This window comes from Mesocricetus auratus, unplaced genomic scaffold (assembly GCF_017639785.1).
Source record: "Mesocricetus auratus isolate SY011 unplaced genomic scaffold, BCM_Maur_2.0 Super-Scaffold_100010, whole genome shotgun sequence".
Classification (NCBI taxonomy): domain Eukaryota; kingdom Metazoa; phylum Chordata; class Mammalia; order Rodentia; family Cricetidae; genus Mesocricetus; species Mesocricetus auratus.
Window position 1 is genome coordinate 44166681 of NW_024429194.1, and position 22163 is coordinate 44188843.

The 22163-nt window shown below is 40.8% G+C and overlaps 1 protein-coding gene across 3 annotated transcripts in view; it reads right to left on the bottom strand.

Annotated features, from left to right (window-relative positions):
* Positions 1–18213: 18213 nt before the first annotated feature.
* The window catches only part of Adam23 (ADAM metallopeptidase domain 23), a 148450-nt gene continuing 144500 nt past the window's right edge, over positions 18214–22163 (bottom strand). For all 3 annotated transcript variants that reach the window (XM_040753456.1, XM_040753458.1, XM_040753455.1), the window contains one exon: positions 18214–21595. In XM_040753456.1, coding sequence (XP_040609390.1) covers positions 21547–21595 — 49 coding nt within the window. In that variant the 3' untranslated portion in view covers positions 18214–21546. The remainder of the gene's footprint in view (positions 21596–22163) is intronic.

Here is a 22163-nt window from a genome sequence, read left to right on the forward strand (position 1 = left end):
GGAGTGAAGGTAAAGGCTGCTACTGTTGCATTCCACTTGCATGTAAGTATGGAGATAGTTGAATGGCCATCCCAGCTTCCCAGACACTGAGGTTATGAGAAATTGCTCTCCCAACTACGTGACCCTAAGTAGTTCTTCTCAATGAAGTAAAGGGTCTCAAAAGTAAAAATTTTAAGACTGAGTGGTGACTACTCAGACGCTTCCTTTTCTTTTCAATATTATTACTGGACACTGGAACTTTTGAGTTTCAGTAAAACTTTTATGCATCTGCCCTAAAAGAGAATTCCTAATTAAACACTTCTCATAAATATAACTAAATATATACTTAAATTTTAAGCTGTCATTTGAATGTTTTTACTTAGACAAAGATCCTATCTCCCAATACTCTACTATGATAAATATTTTTGTGTTTGTGGTTCTTTGTTTTTGTTTTGTTTCTTTGTTTTTCAAGACAGGATTTCTCTGTGTTTGTAACTCTGGCTGTCGTGGAACTCACTCTGTAGACCAGGTTGGCTTTGAACTCAGAGATCTGCCAACCTCTGACTCCCAAGTGCTGGAATTAAAGGTGTATGCTGCCATCACCCAGACTATAGTAAATATTTTATATTTTCCAATTTATCAGGAAAATTTTGAGAGTTTTTTTGAATGGGAAAAATGTATGACTTTTTTAAATGTATAACTTTTTAATCCCAAATATGACTGTCATCATCATAATTACAAGATGAAAATGGCATCCCAATTTATGTAGTTAGATTAGGGAAACTGCCATCAAACATGTGAGTAAAAACTTTATCTTCCATTAAACACATAAGTTATCATCTTCATAATGTCTTATCCTAATGTTTCATTTTTACAGACTAGAGTCTCTCTGCTCACATATGGTTGGCACTTAACCAATTACAAAATATCATTTCCTATATGTGGCCCCATGTAGTTCTAAGGAGAACATCATTTTGATCTTCCTTCTTTCCTGTTTCATTATGTTACAGATTTCTCTATGGTTATTTAACCAGTAAATATCAGGGTGTGACTCTGTCTCCACCTAACCTTGTTCACTGTAGTTTATTTGTCCTAAATAAGTGGTGTGTACATACAGACCTACTACTCACTCCTCTTTTTGCTGTCTTTATCCTTATTTCTCTATGTGTTCCCCAATACCTGCATGGGAACACAAAGTGGGTCAATATACAGAGAAACATAGATCTGAGCTCAGTTCACCACAACGCCATTCTTAATTATTAGAAAATGTTGAAGAGGAGCTAGAGAGATGGGTTTTCAGTTAAAAACACTGACTGCTCTTCCAAAGGACTTAGGTTCAATTCCCAGCACCCACATGGAAGCTCACAGTCTATAACTGCAGTTCCACGGGGCTCTGATGCCCTCTTCTGGCTTCCATGGATATCACATGCAAGTGATACATAAGATACACATGCAGGCAAAACACTCATATGCATAATTTTTCAGAAAGGAATGTGGGAGAAATGAAGGGTCACTTGAAACCATTTGCACTTAGATGAATGACTGATTTATCTGGCTCTCATCACCCAGGGTTGCTTGAGTTTTGTAAAGTTTCAGCATACAGCAGAAGACTGACTAGTTGAGAAGCAAATTGCAATTAGCTGAATGTGCCCCATGGGTAGATTTTCTGAATTTTGCCACTTGAAGCAATTTTCAAAGACATTAAAAGGGACTTCCGATTAATTTTAATGAAATTCAAGAGCAGTTATGTGGACAGTTTGCATCTTCAGCAGTGCATTAAATTTGCAAATGATGGGGCAGCTTCTAAGAATGGGATACTTCTTTAACACTTGGGATCAGATAGTAAAAAAAAATTATTTCTCTCTCATTATTTTGTGCTTCTCCATCATTTGGAAATGGTAATAAACAGGAACAATTTCCTGGAAGGCCTATTGGGTTAAGTGGATGAGTCACTCGTTAAGTGCCATCCAATTCACAAGGACAAGCTCCATGGCAGTAGTCAGATGATACTGGACATCAATTCCAAAAGGTGTGAAAGAAAGAAGTTACCCAGGGGTACAGGGTTCATTCATAGCTTCCTGACTGACGCCTCAATGGCTAATGAGACTTGTGATGCCACAACTGTGGCAATAGGTGTTGTAGTGGTTTCTTTTATGTGTACCTCCATGAGAACTTAAATTTTTGTCCATTCTTTCCAGAAGCTCACAAAGCCGTAGGGACACTGGCAACTTTGTACAACCTTGATTCTATCTATTACAATGAGTTTAGCAACTCAAGAGTGGTTATTACAGGTATTGACTTTTGAATCGGTCCTGTCTTTTGGCCTCATTTTCAAAGGAGACCATAACTTAAGTGAGTTCATTGTTTAGACAGGGTCTCACTGTGTAGTTCTTGACAGCCCAGAACTCTTCATGTAGAAACTGCTGGCCTTGAACTCACAGAGATGCACCTGTCTCTGCCTCCTGAGTGCTGTGTTTAAAGGTATGTACCTCTACACCTATCCCTTACGGGTGCTTTGTTTTGTTTTTAAATTTTGGTTTATATAACAAGGCAATATGACAAGGGGCTAAGGTTTCATCAACAGTAAGTTTCTTTTCCCAAGGGTAATTTAATAAAACATAATAGAAAATCTCTACTTCTACACCACATAGGAGTCATAGCCTCAAAAAAGTCAGGAGCCAAGAATAAGCATATATTACTGTGCTTCTATGTGATGCTGTAGGAGAAATCTCACAGCCTAAGCTGGACTCCCAGGCTGAGAACCTCTTTCTTAGCGCCTGTGTGTCTAAGGAACTTAGTTCTACTCTGCTCAAGATTCTATGCAGTTTTAGTCCTACTTCTTCTACCTACACAAGTAGCATTGGAGATGCTTCCCATTCCTTCCTGAAGGTGAATGCCTTTGAGTGGGGATTGTGTCAGTTTGCTGTCAGTCTTGGTGCCAAACAACCAGATAATAATGGTATGTGTGTCTGAGTACACACATGCTCGTGAGTATACACGTGTTTGTGTGCTTGTGTGTGTGAGTGTGCATGCCTGTGCACGTGTGTGTGTGTGTGTGTGTAGGGGGTATTGCCTAATGTAAGTGGGTATGTGTTTCTACGTGTACACACACATATGGAGTCCATGCCCAATATTTCCCTTAATCACTCTCCACCTTATTTTCTGATACACACTCTCACTGGCCCCAGAGCTTACTGATTCAGTTAGACTAGCTTTCCAAAAAGTTTTGGGGACCCACCTGTCTCTGCCTCCCCACCACTAAGATTATAGATAGGTAGCTCCATGTCAGCTTTTTGTGAGGATTCTGGGATAGAACTGAGATCCTCATGTTTACATGGTAAGCACATTACAAACCGAGCCATCTTCTCAGCACAGATAATAATTTTTCAACAATGTTGATTCAATTCAGTTATGCAAGTAGCAGCATTTTGAAACTGAGCCTGGAACAGTTGGTCAACTCTGGTGAATTTTCTTTCATGTGTCTTGACAAAAGTGTCAGTCACTTTTATTTTGTCTTTTCTTCATTCAGTATTCAAGTTTTAATTATACTTTTTCTGAATAGGGATGTTCCTTCGGTGTGGTTACAGGCATATCTTCAGAACTGGAGTGGAACTGAAATACATTAATGCTAAAGGTATATGGCAGGTATGAACACCCAAAATTATTTTCCCCATGATAAAAACATTTTATATCCAATGGAGAGATTTTAAAGTTAAGTCACTGAAACACAAGAAACACTCTGCATCTAGTTTAGGATAATTTTTTTGTGACATGCTGTGTGAGCCAGGAATGCCTTAAGACACAAAAAATCACCGGGCGATGGGGCGATGGTGGCGCTCGCCCTTAGTCCCAGCACTCAGGAGGCAGAGGCAAGTGGATCTCTGTGAGTTTGAGGCCAACCTGGTCTACAAGAGCTAGTTCCAGGACAGCCTCCAAAGCCACAGAGAAATTAAAAAGACACAGACAATCTGCATACAATGCCTAACGACAAGGAGTTTATTTTTTTACTAACCTCGGAAGCACGTGGCTGTGGCTATTAGTCTAGTGGCTTAAGAATGTTGGTCATGGGGGAACAGGAAGTTGAGGGGGTGGGGGTAAAATAGGGGGAAGAGGGAATCATAGGATCGAAGACAGATCAGGCACCAGAGTGACCTCGAGTGATCTAAAGGTATAACATCAATTGGCAAGCTAAGCAATAGTGGAAGGACCACCTCGAATGCCCATTCCTGATAATGAACTTGATGTCTATAACTATCCGGGAGCCTTCATCCTGGGACTGATGGAAGCAGAGGCAAACACACAACTAAGCACTGAACTGAACCCAAGGAACCCAGTGACAGAGAGAGAGGAGTGATGAGCAAATTGGCAAGGAATGGGCTGGCAAAACCAGCAGAGACGGCTGATCTGAACAGGGGAGTGCTCTTGGACCCCAGACCGACAGTGGGGAGGCCAGAATGGGACTGATCTGGACCCCCCAAATGTGAGTGTCAGTGAGAAGGCCTGGGCAACCTATGGGGCTCTGAGCTGTGGATCAGTGTCTATCCCTGGTATACAATCTGTCTTCATGTGCCTATGGCACAAAGAGAGATGCTCTCTCAGCCTGGACTCTTAGGGGAGTGCCTTGACCCTACCAAGAGTGAAATGATAGACTCTAGACATCCCCTATGTGGAGGGATTTGGCAATAGGGTGGGAGGGAGGGTGGAAGGGGAGTGCGGGAGGAGGGGAGGGAGAGGGAACTGGGATTGACATGTGAAACAAGCTATTTAAAATTAAAATAAAAAATGATTAAAAAAAAAAAAAGTAATGTCACAAAGCCAAAAAAAAAAAAAAAAGAAACCTCAACATATAAAAATAAAAAAAAAAAAAAAAAAAAAAGAATGCCAGGCTCTGCATTTCTGTGAGTCTCTTGACTTTCCTATCCCATTTAAAGCAAGAAAGTACAAGTGTTTTCATAAATTCATCAATGGACTTCAGCTTCCAATCTGTGTGTTGCAACTATATCACATGATCATTTATAAACATAAGCATATCAGGAGGGAAAGAGCTCCAAATGCGAGAGAGTAAAGCATGTTGTTTAAGGACTTGGGAATGATTGTTTTCAGTACACAAGGTTAACCTTGCAAGGCAATGTGAGATAATTGGAAACTGTGCCACCAACAAGCTCAAGTTCAATTCTTTTTGTTCCCTATCCAGTACTTAGATAAACATTTCCTTCATCCTAAAGGTGGTACTCATCTTATTCTTGAAATCCTCCTTGGTCCCCCGAGTTTCATAATTCCAGACATAGACCATCATTTAAATTTCAACTAAACTGAGCTGAACTCCTGGAATCCAGTTGCAGAGAGGGAGGAGTGATGAGCAAAGGGGTCAAGACCAGGCTGGAGAAACTCACAAAGACAGCTGACCTGAACAAGGAGAAACTCATGAACCCCAGGCTGATACCTGGGAAACCAGCATAGGACTGATCTAGACCCCCTGAACATGGGTGTCAGTTACAAGGCCTGGGCAATCTATGCGGCCTCTAGTAGTGGATCAGTATTTATCCCTAGTCTACAAATGGACTTTGGGAGCCCATTACACATACTCTCTCAGCCTTGACACACGGGGGGAGGGCCTAGGCCCTGCTCCAAATGTTATGACAGACTTTGAAGATCCTCCATGAAAGGGCTCACCTTCCCTGGGGAGCAGAAAGGAGATGGGATAGGGAGTTGGTAGGGGCTGGGGGAAGGGGGGAGGGAGAGGGAACTGGGATTGACATGTAAAACAAGCTTGTTTCTAATTTAAAAGAAAAAAAAATCACAAAAAATTAACATTGCAATTCATAGCAGTAGCAAAATTACAGTTACAAAGTAGCAATGAAAATAATTTTATGGTTGAGGATTACCACATATGAAGAACTGTATGGAAGTGTCCCAGCATCAGGAAGGCTGAGAATCACTGCCCTAAAAACTATGTAGATTTTGCTAAACACAACAGTGTGATACACAGGAATCATTCAATAAATATTTGCTTAATAAATAAAAATAAATTTTAACTAGAAATAAATAAATGAGAAGGAGGAAGAGAAAGGAAATACCACATATAGAAGGTTCCTTAGATCAAGATCTTTATTTCCCACATAAAACAGATGGTAGAAAAAATTCACTCTTTGAAAATAGAATTCTGTTATCTAGGACAGCCTCCATTAGAATACATAGTCATCTAACTAGTGTTAATAAAACAGGGATAGGGACAGAAATGTATCACCCAGTGCCCCATGCCTCCACCCCTCTTGAGATTACAGCAATCACTATTCATTCCCTGTAGTCATCTTAGCCATGGCTACTTCTCTGGAGTGGTTAGGACAGTGAGCAAGGTGGTCCATTCACTTGCCTTTGTAAGTAAGAGCCTATTGATGTGACTCAGTACTCACTCAGTGCTTCCAAATATGTCCTCTGCTTTGTCAACAGAGGGCATCAAGATAAGTCTTAAATTACTGATGAATCCACAAGCTAGTAGAGAACTCAGCTTAAAAAAATGCAAAGAACAAGGCCACAAAATGGAGTGACACATACCCATGCCAAAATAATTTATTTGTTCAACATTTTATCTGCATTCGAAGAGCGACAGTGGGATTCACCATCACAGACATAAGAGGATGAATCAATAGTCAAGAGAGGCAAAGTCTTTGTTCTTGTGGAGGAAACTAGCATTACTTAAGTAAACAAGCAATAAGAAGATGTAAAGGGGGAAAAGATACGAAGGCAGTAAAATCACAGCTATCATTATGATGGAGATCAAGGAGGGAAATGTAGCTGTGGAAGCAAAACCAACTCCAGACCTTCAAACTGTTTTAGATCTTCAGGCTTTGAAACTGCATCAAGATTCATTGGAACATGATCACAGCCTCTTGCTCTTAACAAATTGGCTTTGTCAGCCAGATGTCAAGTGTCATCAGACATACAAATCTGAAACCACAGAAATGGGTCCAATGTATGTGTCATCACAGGTCTCTTCACTGTCTGTCTCTCCACAGCCCAGCCCTTGTCCTTTACCCCACACACAAGCATTCAGGAAAAACTCAGTCACACATCAGGTGACTTACCACACCTGAAAGCCAGACGCTCCCAAGAAAGACTCTCTTCTCAGGCTCCTGTTCCTGATATATCTGCTCTTCACATCTCTCTTGGTTTCTCTGTGCTGACAGAAGCAACCTAAGAAAGAAAGGATTTATTTTGGCTTACAATCCAAAGTTCCATGCTCTCACAGTGGCAGGACCATGAGGGAGCGGGTCACATTCATCTATGAGTAGGAGCCCAAGGCAATGATAAACACATGTTAGTGGCCAGCTTGCCCTAGCCATATTACACAGCCCAGGACTTCCTACTCAGGGAGAGTGGGACTACCTGCAATTAATTAACACAGGTCTTTCCATGTCAAAATAACCCCCTACAGGCATGCCCAAAGACCCATTTCTTTTTTTTTCTTCCCTGTCCACACAAGCCATTGTAATCAGACCCTGGGTAGTGGCCACCTCCCTGGGAGCCTCTCCCGTGGAGCAGAGAGCTGTCAGCAGTGGCCGAGAGCTCTAGGCCCAGATGATTGCTGAGGAAGCATTGGTACTTTCAGGCAGAGCAGTCTGCCATGTTGTAGGGCGCTTTCTTCAGTGTTTCCAGGAAGAACTGTGCATTCTCCAAGAAGTTGTGGTCCTGTGCTGCTGTGTGCTTCAGCAGCAGCAGCTTGGCAAGAAGGTGTGTGGGCACCAGAGCAGCGGGTGTCTGGCTATGCTGAGGAGTGGTGGGAGCAGGGACCTGGGCAGCATCGAGGCTGGATGCTGCTGCCAAAGGCCCATTTCCTGTGTGATTCAACATCCTGTTAAGTTGACAATTAACACTAACTGTCACAATAACTTAAATCAAATTACTTACTCAAAGTTATACATAAGAAGTATTCATATGATAAATAAATAATATGTTATTTAGAAACTACTAGTTCCTCTTGCCCAGGCAAAGGTCTCATACTCATACTAGGAGTCATAACGGGCTTCACATAGCTTCATTCACCCATGGTTTTGATTAAACAGCAATGCAAAAGGCTTCTAGTCAGAGTTACATCAGCTGTGATGATAATTAAATGCAAATGAAAATGTACTATTTCCTACATCTGAGGTTTTGGGGTTTTTGTTTTATTGTTGGTTTTTGTTTTGTTTTGTTTTTAGTTACAAACCTGATCCAACATTTCAATAAAAGAAATCAACTTCCTCTAGGAACAACAGTTTTCTTACCAGCAAGGAGGAAAATAATGGTTTTACAATGTTTCTTGTGTTTCTGGTTTGATATTTGTTCCTCATTACCTGGCTGCCACAAGTGAGGAGTGTAGAATGTTCTACTCTTTTATAGATCACTGAGTTGATCTATTTCAGGATCAGAAAGATGCCATACAAGCACTCACTAATGCACATTTGTGTTAGATATTACAGCAAATGCCCAGCAGGTTTAGGAAAGAAACTGGTTGGGAAACAATGGAGAGTTTCTTCCTTAATTTTCCCAATTGAAAGGATATTATACCTAAAATATAGGAGAGCTGATCAGAAGAGCAGAAATAAAATTAAAGCCATGCCCATCTGATGGCAGACCCATGCCCACTTGGCCTGGCTACCTTAAATTTTCATCAACTTTTTTATTTTATTTATTTGTTTGCTTTTTTAATCCATCCACTTATTCATTCAAGACAGGTGGTGGCACACGCCTTTAATCCCAGTACTCGGGAGGCAGAGGCAGGCGGATCTCTGTGAGTTCGAGGCCGAGCTGGACCGATAGCCTCCAAAACAATACAGAGAAACCCTGTCTCATAAAAACAAAAAACAAACAAACAAAAAAAAAAAGGACAGGGTCTTGTGTAACTCAGACCCTGAACTCAGTTCTATAGCACAGGATAACTTTGAACCTCTGATCCTCCTGCCTCTGCTTCCTGAAGGCTGGGATTAAAGGTGTGTACCACACTAAATTTTATGTAGTGCTTAGGGTGGTCCCCAGGTTTCAAGGATGCTAAGCAAACACTGTTGTCGGCCTTGAACACTTTTTAAACTCTCATTTCCAAGCCTGACTTTAAAATTTTCTAAAGAGTTGTGGTTCAAACACTACACAGAACTTTCCAGACTTTACACTTTTCTTTGACTCTAAAACGGTCCCAGGACAAGAAGTAGACCATCTAATGTAATGTTCTCTCCAGCCAGAAGCCTCCTACACACTGAATAGGGAAGGGCTAGTGAAACTCATGATTTCCAAAGCAGAGACAAGTCATGCAGGACTGGGATTGTTATTGTTCTACCAGAGATGCTCCCAGGGCTTTGTTCTTTCTGTGGTGGAGAGGGGGCACCTTCCTTTCAAAATCTCACTAATATTTTTAGCTGCCAGTCACTTTTTGTGCAAGGAGTTCGATTCTAGATGCTGTCAGGGTTTGAATGTGAAGTGTTTCCCACAGTCTCATGAGGGAAAACATTCAGTTCCCAGTTGGTGATGCTGTTTTGAAAGACTGGGAAAGTTTTTGTAGGTGACACCACACCACAAGAAGTAAGTAAACTGGGGGATGGTTATTGAGGTTTGGTAGCCTAGCCCTACTTCCTGCCCAAGCTCCCCTTTCTGGTTGAGGAAACAATATGACTGGCTACCTCTCATTACTGTTATCATGCCTACCCTGCCGTGGTGGACTACAATCCTTCTTCAGTTGTGAACTAAAATGAATCCTCCCACCTTTAGGTTGCTTTTTACCAGGTAGTTGATTACAACATTGAGAAAATAAGTAATACGATGATGATGTTTTATGAAATGAATGAACTGTATTTGTTTGTTTCTTTTAAATGAAAAGCTGTTATAAAAGTGTGTGTGTGTGTGTGTGTGTGTGTGTGTGTGTTAGTCAACCAAATTATCAATCTACCTGGCAAACTGCCTTCATACTGCAGTATAGCACTTGCCTGGCACAGACAAAACCTTGGTTTTCTTCCCCAGGATTGGAAAAGAATATAATTTATTGCAGGCAAGTCAGCCAGCGATATAACCTGCATTGCAAATATTTGCGATAGTCTGCTAATAAGAAATGATGTGCAATTGATTGATGCACCAGTTGTTTGGCTTTCTGGGGAATGAAATAATACAGACACAGGAAGCCTAAGAACTTCCAGGGACACTTGTCCACAATTTATCCTTCTATAAAATCCTGGAGGCTTTCTTACTCCATATGGCAGTAGTCCACTCAGTATAGATCCCGAGAACAAAGCCCAAATGAGCTGAATTGATTATATTTCCTTCCTTTCATCTGAGTGTATGGTTTCATATAAGTACAAGGCTTGCTCTTATTTTCCAACTTCAATGAATAAAAAAATAATTTCTCCATCTCTAACCATGGCAAATTGAATATGGCTTCCCACAAAGCATTGAAAAGAAAGGCTACGGAACTTTCTGAGAACTCAATGTCATTCAATCAGAGCCATGACCTTGTGTGAACCCCTTTCTACAGCCTCCTTTTATTTCTTATTTTCAATTCACGTCTCTAAAGATACCAAGTGCCCAATGAGACATCTTAAGCATCTCACCTTCTCTGTGAATGGTTCTGAGGATGTAATTTGAGGACTTGAGCTTGATAACAACTTTCTTTATGTCCCATCTTCTGCCCTCTTCTCTTCCTTTTATGTCATAGTGACCCAGAATAATATTTTTCTGCTAAGAGCTATTGTAATTTTATTGATAAACAACCTGTCTGCTGATAAATCAAAATTGGCTTCTAATAAGCACTAGAGTGTCACTGCAATGCATTTTGGAATGCCAAAGTGCTTCCCTTTCAGCTTTGGCCTCTAGAAAATTCAATTATAGCCATAGTAGTAGAAGTAAATGTTTCTTTTTAAAAATTGGTCTTGATAGCTGAGATATTATCAAAAGTTCTTTCATTCTAAATTTTTCTTTTTCATATACCTCATTTTCCTTAGTAACCTGTTTTATGTTATCCTCTATAAAAACCCACTATTCATTCTGTAGCATGTTCAGAAGGAGGATCTCATTCTCCCTCTCTGAATACATTTTGTTCTTGTGAAGAATAGCATCCAGTTCTTTCAGCACACGGCAAGCACCTCCTGGAATTAATGACTTCTTGCTGTATATCATTCCTTATTTTACCCCAGATGCTTCAGCCTCCTCTCTCCAGCTCTTTTCATTTCCTTTTTGGATGATACCCCTCCATAGGAACTGCCTCATGTTTTTATGGCTTAAGATGTATTAACTGACTCAAATGTTAAAGTCTATACATAGTTCGCAAGCAAGTATTTCCAATTTAATCTTCCCAGTGAACTCCACACCCGCACTGCAGTAGCTAGCAGGTGTCTTTGCCTAGATTCCTTTGCCTAGATCCCCTCAACCTCAGCAGCCCCCAAATGAAACAGACCTTTGCTTTCTGTATCAAGATCTCCCCCAGTCTGTCTCTGTCATCTAAATCCATGGGCATCAAACCCAACCTTCATCTTTTACTCTCTTGCCCACTTGCTTCCCACAATCAGGTGCTCAACTTGCTGATTCTGAAGGATCCTTCCCTGCCTCTCCATTTTGCAACAACAGAACGCTATGTCAATTGTCCATGTCAGTGACTCCTTATCTTAGATCTCTACAGTTGGTCCTGATAGCCTAAACAGTTTGCCCATGCCCTGCCTCTTCATCCACAGTCCATCTTATAGATTATTTTAACAGCTTCCATTCCTCTAATCCATAAAGATCTGTTCGCAATTGCCTCAAGAATCAAGTCTACATGTGAAAGTTCAGGACATTTCTCACCTGACCAGGAGCTACTTTCACTCTTATTTGCTTCCTTTCCAAGGAGATGGTTCAGTGATTGTCCTAAAGGACAGATCAGAAACTTTTTAGACAGGAATTTTCCATGGCAATAGAAAACGGGATGGGGGGAGGGCAAGAAATGAAACAGGATCATACAGTCCTACAGGGAGGGGTGAGCTTCCCCTCAAAACAACTGTTGAAACTGGAATGCCTTTTCAGAGACATCCTGAGTTGTGAGGGAGAGAAGAGTCTGGATGGTCCCACTTTAATCCATCATCGGATGCAGTTCACTTTGAGGAGGGCAGTTTCCTTTAACAGAGACAGTCATCAACATGACCAAGCAACTGATGCCCATCTTCCAATGACCTTCCTGGAGGATAAGTAAATAAACAGGACCTGAAAGTAAATCTGAGAAGTATTTTGTGATGCCAGCTGATTGCCCACACCTCTATAGTTTCTTGGAGGCAGTATTCTTTGAGTTATGTGATAGATTGTGCCACAATTTGAGTGTGGCTCCCCAAAAGTCCCTGTATTAAGAATCTTAGTTCTTCCATGTGTCCATGCTGGGAGATAGGGATTAGTGAGGATTTCTTTGGGTATGGAGGGTGACCGCTCATTAACATCTTCTTGGGAGGGTGAGTTCCCAGTCTTGCAATACTGATAAGTGCTAACAGTGCATTATTATAAAGCATGTCCAATGCCCATGTCTTACCTTTGTCATACATGCTTCTTTCCCTTTCTGCTATGCATTGTAGCAGCTGGAGCAGATGTGGTCACCTGATTTTCGACTTCCCAGCTTCCAAACCACATGGAAAATAAATACCTCTTCATTATAATTTAGTGTTACGTATGTTGTTACGGCCTTAGAAAATGGGCCAAGGCACATTGTTGCCTGTCTTTCAGCGTTCCTATCTAATCTTTTATAGTATTATGTACATATTATATTTTAAGGCTTTCTTGGCAACTATAACAAAGTGACCTGTGTAACTATCAAATTGGATGCTAGAGGCCTGCCTTCCACATCTCCTTCCTTCCATCCTGTACCCTGGAAGACCATTAGTGGTAGAACCTGGTACATCTAGCTAATTCATTGAGATGGGAACTGGTGTTCATGATGACCAGCAAGGAAATGGAAGAACCATGTGGCATCATTCTACCTCTAGACTACTAAACAAAACAGGGAAATGTCTGTTGTGCTTAAGTCCCTGAAGTCATGGTTACTGCAGCTGAACTTGCACATACCTTGAATATCCAGCTGGAGATACTGAACTCTGTAGCAGTCTATCCCCACTCCCACACATCTTCAGTTCCACCAGGCATTCAGATGCAGCTGAAATGTGCTCTCCTCGTGGGAGTGTACTAATGTGCTCCCAGGTTTCCTCTAGCAGGAAACTGTATCCTTCTCTGTGGACTGCCCATGGTTATTTATATGTACTATCCTCACTTAGTAGGATACTTTCATTATGAATGAAATTCTTTCCACACCTCTTAACTTTTCTACCAAACTTTAATATCCTGCACAGATGAGTCTGAGCCAGTCCTAACCAAGCATGCCCAGCTAGAGTTCTTTTACGGAGTAAATAGTTGTATTACATGTTAACTTAGTGATGTTCCTAACAATAGCTGGTATTCTTATATTTTTGACTTCAAAAGCTTTGCAACAGGAAACTGTTTAGCTCATCATACACAATCACAAAGTGCCATTTCTTCTCTGCCTTCTGCAAACCTCCATCCTCTTCAAGTGAGTGCTCTAGGAATGTGCCTGCAACCTTCCCTTGGAAAGGCCTTGCTATCCACCCTGGCTCCACATCTGCTGGCTTCAGTTTTCAGAAAAGATTGGCTTCCTATTTGGAGAGTGGAGTATTTCAAAACCAGATCCCTCCATGTGAATACTCTCTCCTTGTCCTGGTGGTTGACAATGGTACCACGCAGGTAAGCAGCAAGTGATTCTAGCTGGGGTCTTCGATCTCAGAGGGCTCATGCCACCTGCTCGTCCACTTATTTGTGTCATATGTGCTGTGGTGTATAGTCTCCTGGGCCCAGGATGAGATTAGAATGGAGATCCTCATGTCATGATTCTGGACCTGGCACTTGCTAGTATCATCATTTCAAGGTGCTTGGAATCTGAGACTTTAAACTCTATCTACTACAAAAGAATCTGAGTACAGACTCTGAGGCATGAAATGCCTGGGCTCTCATCCTAGCCCTGCTACAACTTAAGCCCCTGCATTCTTTGTGTGTACTATGAAGTTCTGGAAGGATCAGGAGGGGTGTCATGCTGTTTGATGAAGTGACACTCGGGCTGTGTGACACTTTGATGATGTGTTTGATGGATAGAGGTACAGGAAGGTTGTCTTGTTCCCAAGATACTGATCTGCCCTTTTCTGGACCCACCAGCATGTGAAACATGCACATAGGATTGAGCACGCACACACACATGCACACGCACACACACACTCACACACACTCATACACACTCACACATGCACAGTCATGCACACACACACATGCACATGCACACACACACATGCACACACACACACTCACACACACACACACAGGCATGCACACACACATGCACATGGATGGAAAGTCAACTCTGTCTGTCCATTTTTGTAGAACGGAATTGGGGTGGGGGTAGACAAGAAAAGATAAGAAAAGTTGGAAACATTAAAGAGATTAAATATGATTAAATTATAGTGATTTTTACTTTCTCCTTTTATTTGTTTTCAAATCTAAAAATCTCTACATGTAGGCTTTTATAATTAATAAGGAAATAACTTACTTTAAACAGTTAGCAGTTGTCTTTTCCTGCTGTGTTTTGAGATTTTGCATCTCTTAAGAATCCTTGTTTCACTGGCAAAGAAAACAACATGACTTCCCAGGGCTAACCAGATGAATAGACTCATCCCTATAATTAACAGGCCTTGAAAATCAACAGTAGAAAGAAAGGCCTCATAAAAGTGGATTCAGATAGGTACTGAAGGATGCTGATATTTGTAATCAACCACAGCACTCTTTGACAGTAGCTGTGACTCAGGGTTCTTCATCTGAGAGCCTGTCATCCAGACTGGAAATGAGGCCACATTTGCATACTCATTGGACAACTAACTATGGGAGGCCACACATGAACAAGTTATGCAAATATGTCCTGCTAGTTTGAGCTTACTTGCTTTGTAAGGACCAGAGTTTCCATTTGTACCATCTTGATCCACATAGGTCTTTTTTAATAACATGAATGAACTTTGATACTAGAGGAATGGGTGATGTAAAAATCTGGGTTCTGGCTGTGTGGAGAAAATGGCAGGCCCATTTTCCAATAAGTGACAACTGGCTGATTCTGAGCAGAGGCCTGCTTCCTTCCAGACAGGGTGTGGGCTCTCCAGCTCAGCTCAACCACCCTCGTCCCTTTTGGCTCTCCTGTTCAGTTTGATAAGGAATTCTCCTGTATAACTTATGCTTTGTGATCCTTGCATCATAATCACTTCACCTACATAGAGAAAGCAAGTAAAGCTGTTATGTGAGATGGCCGTGTCATTCGCTGCTTCTATGTGATCTTACAAGACTAGATAGTTTTCCTTTGTGGAAACAGAGGCCTTCCTACTGTAATCTACCATCCATGTCACTGTTTTTCTGTCTTCATCCGAAGACCAGGAACTGAAGAGGGAGCTCTGCTCCAGGCTCATTTACCCCCTGAGGGCCAGAAACTATTTAAAGCACCAGAGAACCCTGAAGGACTCTTGATGCACTTGTGATCATTCAAGATGCAGCGATTTTTTTGTTTTGTTTTGTTTTGCCTTGCCATTTTTGAAGAACTGCATTATCATGCCAATTGGGCTTTCAGTGATCACACTTAAGATATTCCTCTATGAGTGGACTGTGGTGTCATGATTAGTCTTTATAGTCACACCAGGGCACATATGTACACATACAATCATCTGGCAAAGGAACTCCCCCAGATCCCAGAAGGACAGCTATTCCATATAACAAGGGACCATGGTAGTTCCTTTCTGTGGCTACAGACTTGTAATAGGCAAGGAGTCAGCCCTGCTAATGCATTTCTGAAAAGGTTGAGGAAGATCAATCCTCCTTCCAAGGCATAGCAGAGAGGCAAATCCTAATTGTGGTTAGCTGGGAAGTATGGCTGCCCTTAGAAAATAATGTTCAGTAATTGATGCTTTAATCATTGATGATTCTTTTCCAACCTCTCACTCCTGATTGAGCTTGGCCAGAATCTTTATGGTCAGGAAAAATACTACAAGGTTCACAGTTCAGGGGAAGAAGTCTTCTTTGTCATTACTGATCATCCCAAGCATAGAAGACGGAGTCATAATGAACACCTTAGTGGGGAAATATCCAAAAATATAAATTTTTATAGACATCTTAATCTTGAGAAAAACAAGCCACCCAGAAATTTGGATTAGACAATCATATCTGAACCTTAGAAGATATCCTCCCTCCAAAGAATTTGAGAAAAAATTCCTACCAAAATAAGTCAGCTCTTGTTGACTCTAACACAACATTAATTCCAGTGGCACAGGCACTTCCTAATCCCAAGAGCAGGAAAAAGCTTCTCTCGCTCTCTTCTCAAGTACTTCTGATGTCTATTAGGAATGAATCATGTCATTCTTAAAGGATGCATTTTGCTCAAAAAATTGAGATCTCATCTCTGTGTGCTTAGGATCTGGAACAGTACGAGACTCATATTCAACCAGTGTTTGTCAAAGGTGAGAAGAAAGGTGAATGAAGGGAAGAAAGGAAACTCAAACTGGATGCATCAGACACTTTGGTCTACTTACCAGAAAGGTCCAGATCCTTCTACGAAGTCTTTGTGTACATGCTTCTGTGTCTTGAGTATTATTTTCATTTTATTAGTAATGAAGTCTAAGTACCTTTCAAAATACATCAAAACCCATTTTTTTCAGGAAGCCTCTGGTACCCATCTCTTACCTCACCACATTCTCTTCCTTTTTACTCTTATTTACACTCACAAACAATTAACTTCTTACTTTGAGCTCAGGGACTTCTGCTTTAAGTGTTTTCTCTTGGTGACTAACTTAGGAACTGGGAGGCAAAGGTTTTCTTGTGTTTGTTCATCTTCTAAATTCCCAGAATAAAGCATACACTTTGGGGTGGATAAATATATAATAAGAAATCCCCAACCCTTTCATGTTAATCTGCAAGACACCTAGCTTAAATTTTAAATTATCTGAGAATTCTATCTTGGGCAAATGGATCATCTATTTAGTTGAGCTCTTCATTTGGGAGTTTTCTGAGTAACATTTCTGGGTCACTTCTTGTTGTTGTTGCTTGTTATCAAGGCGGTATGAGCAACTCATTTCAATGTCAGCCTCAAAAACAATATAACCTAAAGTACCCCATATCAAAAATTCAGATAATTCCTTTAAAGTCAACTATAAATGGCATCGTGCTTACTTCCTTAAGTATGCTATTTGTGCTATTTAAATGCTTCTGCATTTCCTTTATTACACAAAATTACACAGAAACAAAAGAATAACAGATAATGAACAAAAATTTTTAAGAAGATTACTCAGACTCGGGTAGCATAAGAGAACTATAAAATGACTAAGGGAAATTGAGACTCAAAAAAACAAACATGTGAGGTCATGAGATCAGCAACGTATAGTCTCTTTATTGAGTCTGTAAAGTATCCTGTAGGAAATGAAGAAAGCTGGAAGACTTTCATGATGAAAGGAATGTAGTCAGCATCTACGTGTGTGTCTGTGATGTATCACACAGATAAATGAGGCACACCAGTTGGGTACAGGGAAGAGATATTGAAGATGTTCACCAGAGAGAATGTAAATGGGTGGCTAATTTTATATGAGTTGCAGGGTACCTTACTTTAAATATTTTTGATGATGTAATGTACATAACCAGATCATGCTGCTGATTCCTCCTCCTTCTCCTTTGTCTCCTCTCTCTGTCTCCTCCTTTCTCTCCCCCACCATGTGTGTACTTAAATGTGCACGTGCAAGCATGAATGCAAATGCACTGTTTTGTACACATGTGCATATGCTCACACACCTTCATTGTTAATTTGGTACCAAGTCAAAGTGTGGATGTTACTGCTAGCTGTCGACTCCTTAAACTCAGACAACAGACACGAAAACACAAAATAATCAACAGTGGTATTATTCTCATTGTGTTCTTTTTTCTTTCTGATTTGTATGAGGCAAAGGGCTTCCAGTGACTCAGAAAAACAAAATCAAATCCCTGAGTCCTAATCCAGAACATGTTTACTGCTAACCAGAGATTTTAGTTTGCTCCATTGACTGCTTAGGTTTTTACTGAGCCTTTAATTGAGACTGCTGAATCCTAGATGATAGCAGGCATGTGGCCATTTAACCAATGATACAAGAACACTCAGAAACAAGAGTTAAGAAAACCCAATCAACGCACAAAGCTACAACATCCTGCATTAATAAAAGTTTTAATGCACACTCAACTAAAAGATGCATATAAGGATGACGGAATCTCCATTCACAAGCAGCCAACAGGATTGGAATTTATCAAACAAAAGTTCAGGTTGTACGTTTTACAAACCATTAAAGTTGAAGGGGAAAAATAAAATTAACAATGAAAGCATTACCAAAGACTTTAAAATGGGATGGGATGATTAAAGAAAGAATTCAAGTATTGTTGTAAAGTTCTTCCAAAATATCTTCGAATAGTTTGTGCATTTCCTGTCTTTGCATAGGAAAAACAAAAGAAAGCACATCACTTGGCAAAACTCCACAGCTCTAATGTGATTCATGTTTCAAACATGCACCTATGTGTACTGCTCACTTAGCTGGGAAGAGTAGCTCTAATTCAGTGGGCTCATGCACTACCCCAGGTGAGCAACAAAGTTAGCGCACACCTCCTCATCCAAGCATCATTAATTATCGCAGCAAAATGATAGCAAGTGAAACGGGAACTTGGTCATCACTTAACACTTTTGTTGGGTAACACTAAACATGGTAGTCTTGTGCTTTGAATTCAAATTAATAAGAAGTATTCACATCACAAAATAAGCAAATGAATGGCATGTGCAAGAGAAAATGAAGCAAAGAGCTTGAATCCACATAACCTAACGCCACTGGAAATTATTCTAACCCATTGTGTACAGTATGATTGCGTTACCCTTCATGTCCATACACAGTTTAAAGCTTGTGCATTTTACATACACACACAGATAATTTAACATTGGAGCATAGGTTTGTTACCTATGAAACTGATAGTGTAACAAAAAGTTACACTGACATTTGTCATATGTACATAATATTTGGGGACCACTGTGGTCTGATTTAAAACATAACATCGCACATTTACAATGTTGTTTGTGAAATGCTCAAAAGTCAATGATAGAGATCTATTTTATAACTGGCATGGTTTTGTGTCAAATAAAGTCACCACGGTGCCTTGAAAATAGTAGTGAAATGAGTACGGTGTGGTTGGCAGCTGCTTGGTATCTCATAGTGAAGTGGACCCCTAAGCAATGTAACAACAGGGAGAGACACCAAGTCATCTGAGTTTCCTCCAAACTAAGCCACTGCCATTCAGTAAAGGGGTACAACCTGTGTCTTATAAAACCAGGAATAAGGCCAATAAACCTTATAGATAGCCCTGTTATCACTATATAAGCAAACAGCAAGTTCAAGCAAAAAGACTGCATACCTGCATAGCACCTGTTTCTCAGAAAGCCATCCGAGGATTAGGATGTTAGGTTATGGTCTGGGGTAGTATATAGCAATCAAGATGTCTGCTCTATGCATGTGAAACCTCAATAACTAAAGATATCTTGGGGGAATGAGGGGGAAACTCCAGTTTTAAGCAGTCCATTTTCAGGAAATCATCCCTTCTAGTCAAGAAAAAATATTGTAACTGCATGAGTCTTACTGGAAAGGGGTTTATAGCCAAATGTAGAAAGTATCTCAATACCAGGAAGAAATGCATAGTTCACAGGAGTCTCTCAGGGGTCTGAAGTCTATATGAAGCCATCATGTACAAGTCTGAACATCTGAAACAAAGCTGGTGGGGAATTTCTTCAGTATCGTGTTCCCCTAACACTTTAATGGAAGCTGTCCTAGCAATACGTTGAAAAGGGGATGAGTGAAGATGAGGGAAGCTCAGGGAGACTTGGGAAGGCCGAGGTTCTCTCTTCCCCAGCTACTGGAGGAAAAAGAGGAGTGTGAACTCATACACAGTGGAATCCCATCACAGTCCACCAGAGTCCACGAGCCAGAAAAATACCGAGGGCCAAGCGAGCTCCGGAAATCACCATGCCAAATGACAGGCCCAAATGAGCAGAAGGCTACCTGCTACTCTGCCCTACCACACTGGCATTCTGTCACACAGATTTTGAGGCAGAAAGACAAAGCATAAATGAAAGTTGACAAAAATACAAAGGAACAGAATGGAAAGCTTAACTTTTCTCCAAGCTTTCAACCCTTAAAAATTACTAATTTTTATTTAAGGCTTTAAGTTTCTCCTCCTTTCACATTTAAGACAGGGAAAGAGAACTGGCTAAACCAAAAACTAAAATGTGAGCTTGGCACTTTTGTGATTAATTCAAGAAGGGTCTCTGTTTTCTTACATTATATACATGTGCTTAGGATCACATCAAAAATTTTAGACTCATCAGTACATATATACTCACATTTACATAATTTTTGTGTTCTTGATATGGGTTGTTTTGTGTCCTCCCAGTTTTTTTTTGTTTGTTTGTTTGTTTCAAGCATACTAGCTTTGTTTTGTACCCAAAATTCCTGCATCTGGGGCTACATCTACCTTGTTAAGCAAGCCCAACAATCACTGGACATGTTATAAGAGAGGACAGAGAAAAAGAAGGCAAGAAAACAAGAGAAAGGAAGGAAAAGGAGGACGTGGAGCAAGCAGCAAACTCGTGTAGCGAGGACCTTTGCAAAGAAAACATTTCAATACAGACAAGCGAAAACGGCATGTCAAAATCTCTTATTTCCATATTTACATTTATAAAAGAACTATACAGTAGTATTGTTCAAATGCCAGCTCCTATTTCCAAAGGATGCTTGGTCCAGGAGACAAAATAATGGGAAAAATGAATCAGCAAGCGCACAGTCCGCTGAGTGCTGCCATGGGCTGGTCAGGGTGGGCAGGGACATGGAAGTGAGGGAAAGGGATCCGGGGGAAGGGAGGAAGGATGGAGGGGATGGAGGGGGAGGCATTATCCAGGCCCAGGCAGCTTCCATGTATTCATCTGTCATCTTCCCCTTAGGACTTCCACTGTAAGTTTTGCTGAAGATCGGCTTGCTAGCTTGGTGTTATATAGGCCATGCAGTTTTTACCCTTTCCAAAATTGGATCTTCATGCCACTGGAGTTTGTCTTTGATAGTAAAGGGAAAAAATCATGCCAAATCACTTAGAAGATATTAAGTGTCAGCAGGCTAAGAGGGAAATCATTTGCTATGTGTTCTTTTATTACACTTTGCTGCTGTTCCTTTCTCCTTTAGTTAAAAAGAAAAAAAAATAAAGGATTCTGAACAGTTTTTTAAAATGACATGGTCTTAAACACCCTCCCCTTTATTGACAGGTGGTAGGAGGGTCTACTTGAAGTTATTTCCAAAGGGGCAGTTGTCTTGTACCCCATTCCCATTCCCACATTGGAGTTCCACAGTCATTACCACCCAAGGGTCTTGTTTATAGACTTAAGAGTTCCGGCAGCATGGCTGAAACATGCCGTACCCAGAACCCAACAGTTCAAGGCGGCATGCTTGCAGTGCAGATGATTCAGATGGGACCTTGCTGCGTCGGATCGAACCTCCTCTTCTTGACGTTTCTTCCAGAGTACATTAAAAGGAGATGCAGGAAGAGGAAAAGAAAAGCCACAATATTAATCAGATGATGGTGAGAGATAAAGACGACAACAACAACAATGCTAGTTCCAGAGCGGAGTAACCAGTTCACACAGAGGCAGTCTCCAAAGTAACTCAAAACACAGGAGAGCTAATGTTTTGGGTTGTCTCCACACTTCACCACGAGATGACACACTTTGGGGAAGATCAAGAGAAACTTCAAGTTGTTCGCTTTCGATCACAAATTGGCCTAAATTTGGAAGTAAATTTCATTGCTAGTTCACTAAATGAGAAGTACCACCAGGACAGCCTCTTCAGTATTTCCTCCCAAGTGAACTAAGAACAACTCTGAAGGTCTTGTAGTTGTTTCTTCCAAGCCTCCAGAGATCTGCACCAACAGGCAGTTTCTCACCAAGGTAACAAAAAAGCCTTGTTGTGCCTGGTTAGTTCTGCCTTGGGTGTGTGAAGTCATATTCCACTATGGAACAAGCACTTTTCATGGTGGAAAGTTGGCAGACAGAGTGCACAGGGAGGCAGTACACTCAGGAGAAT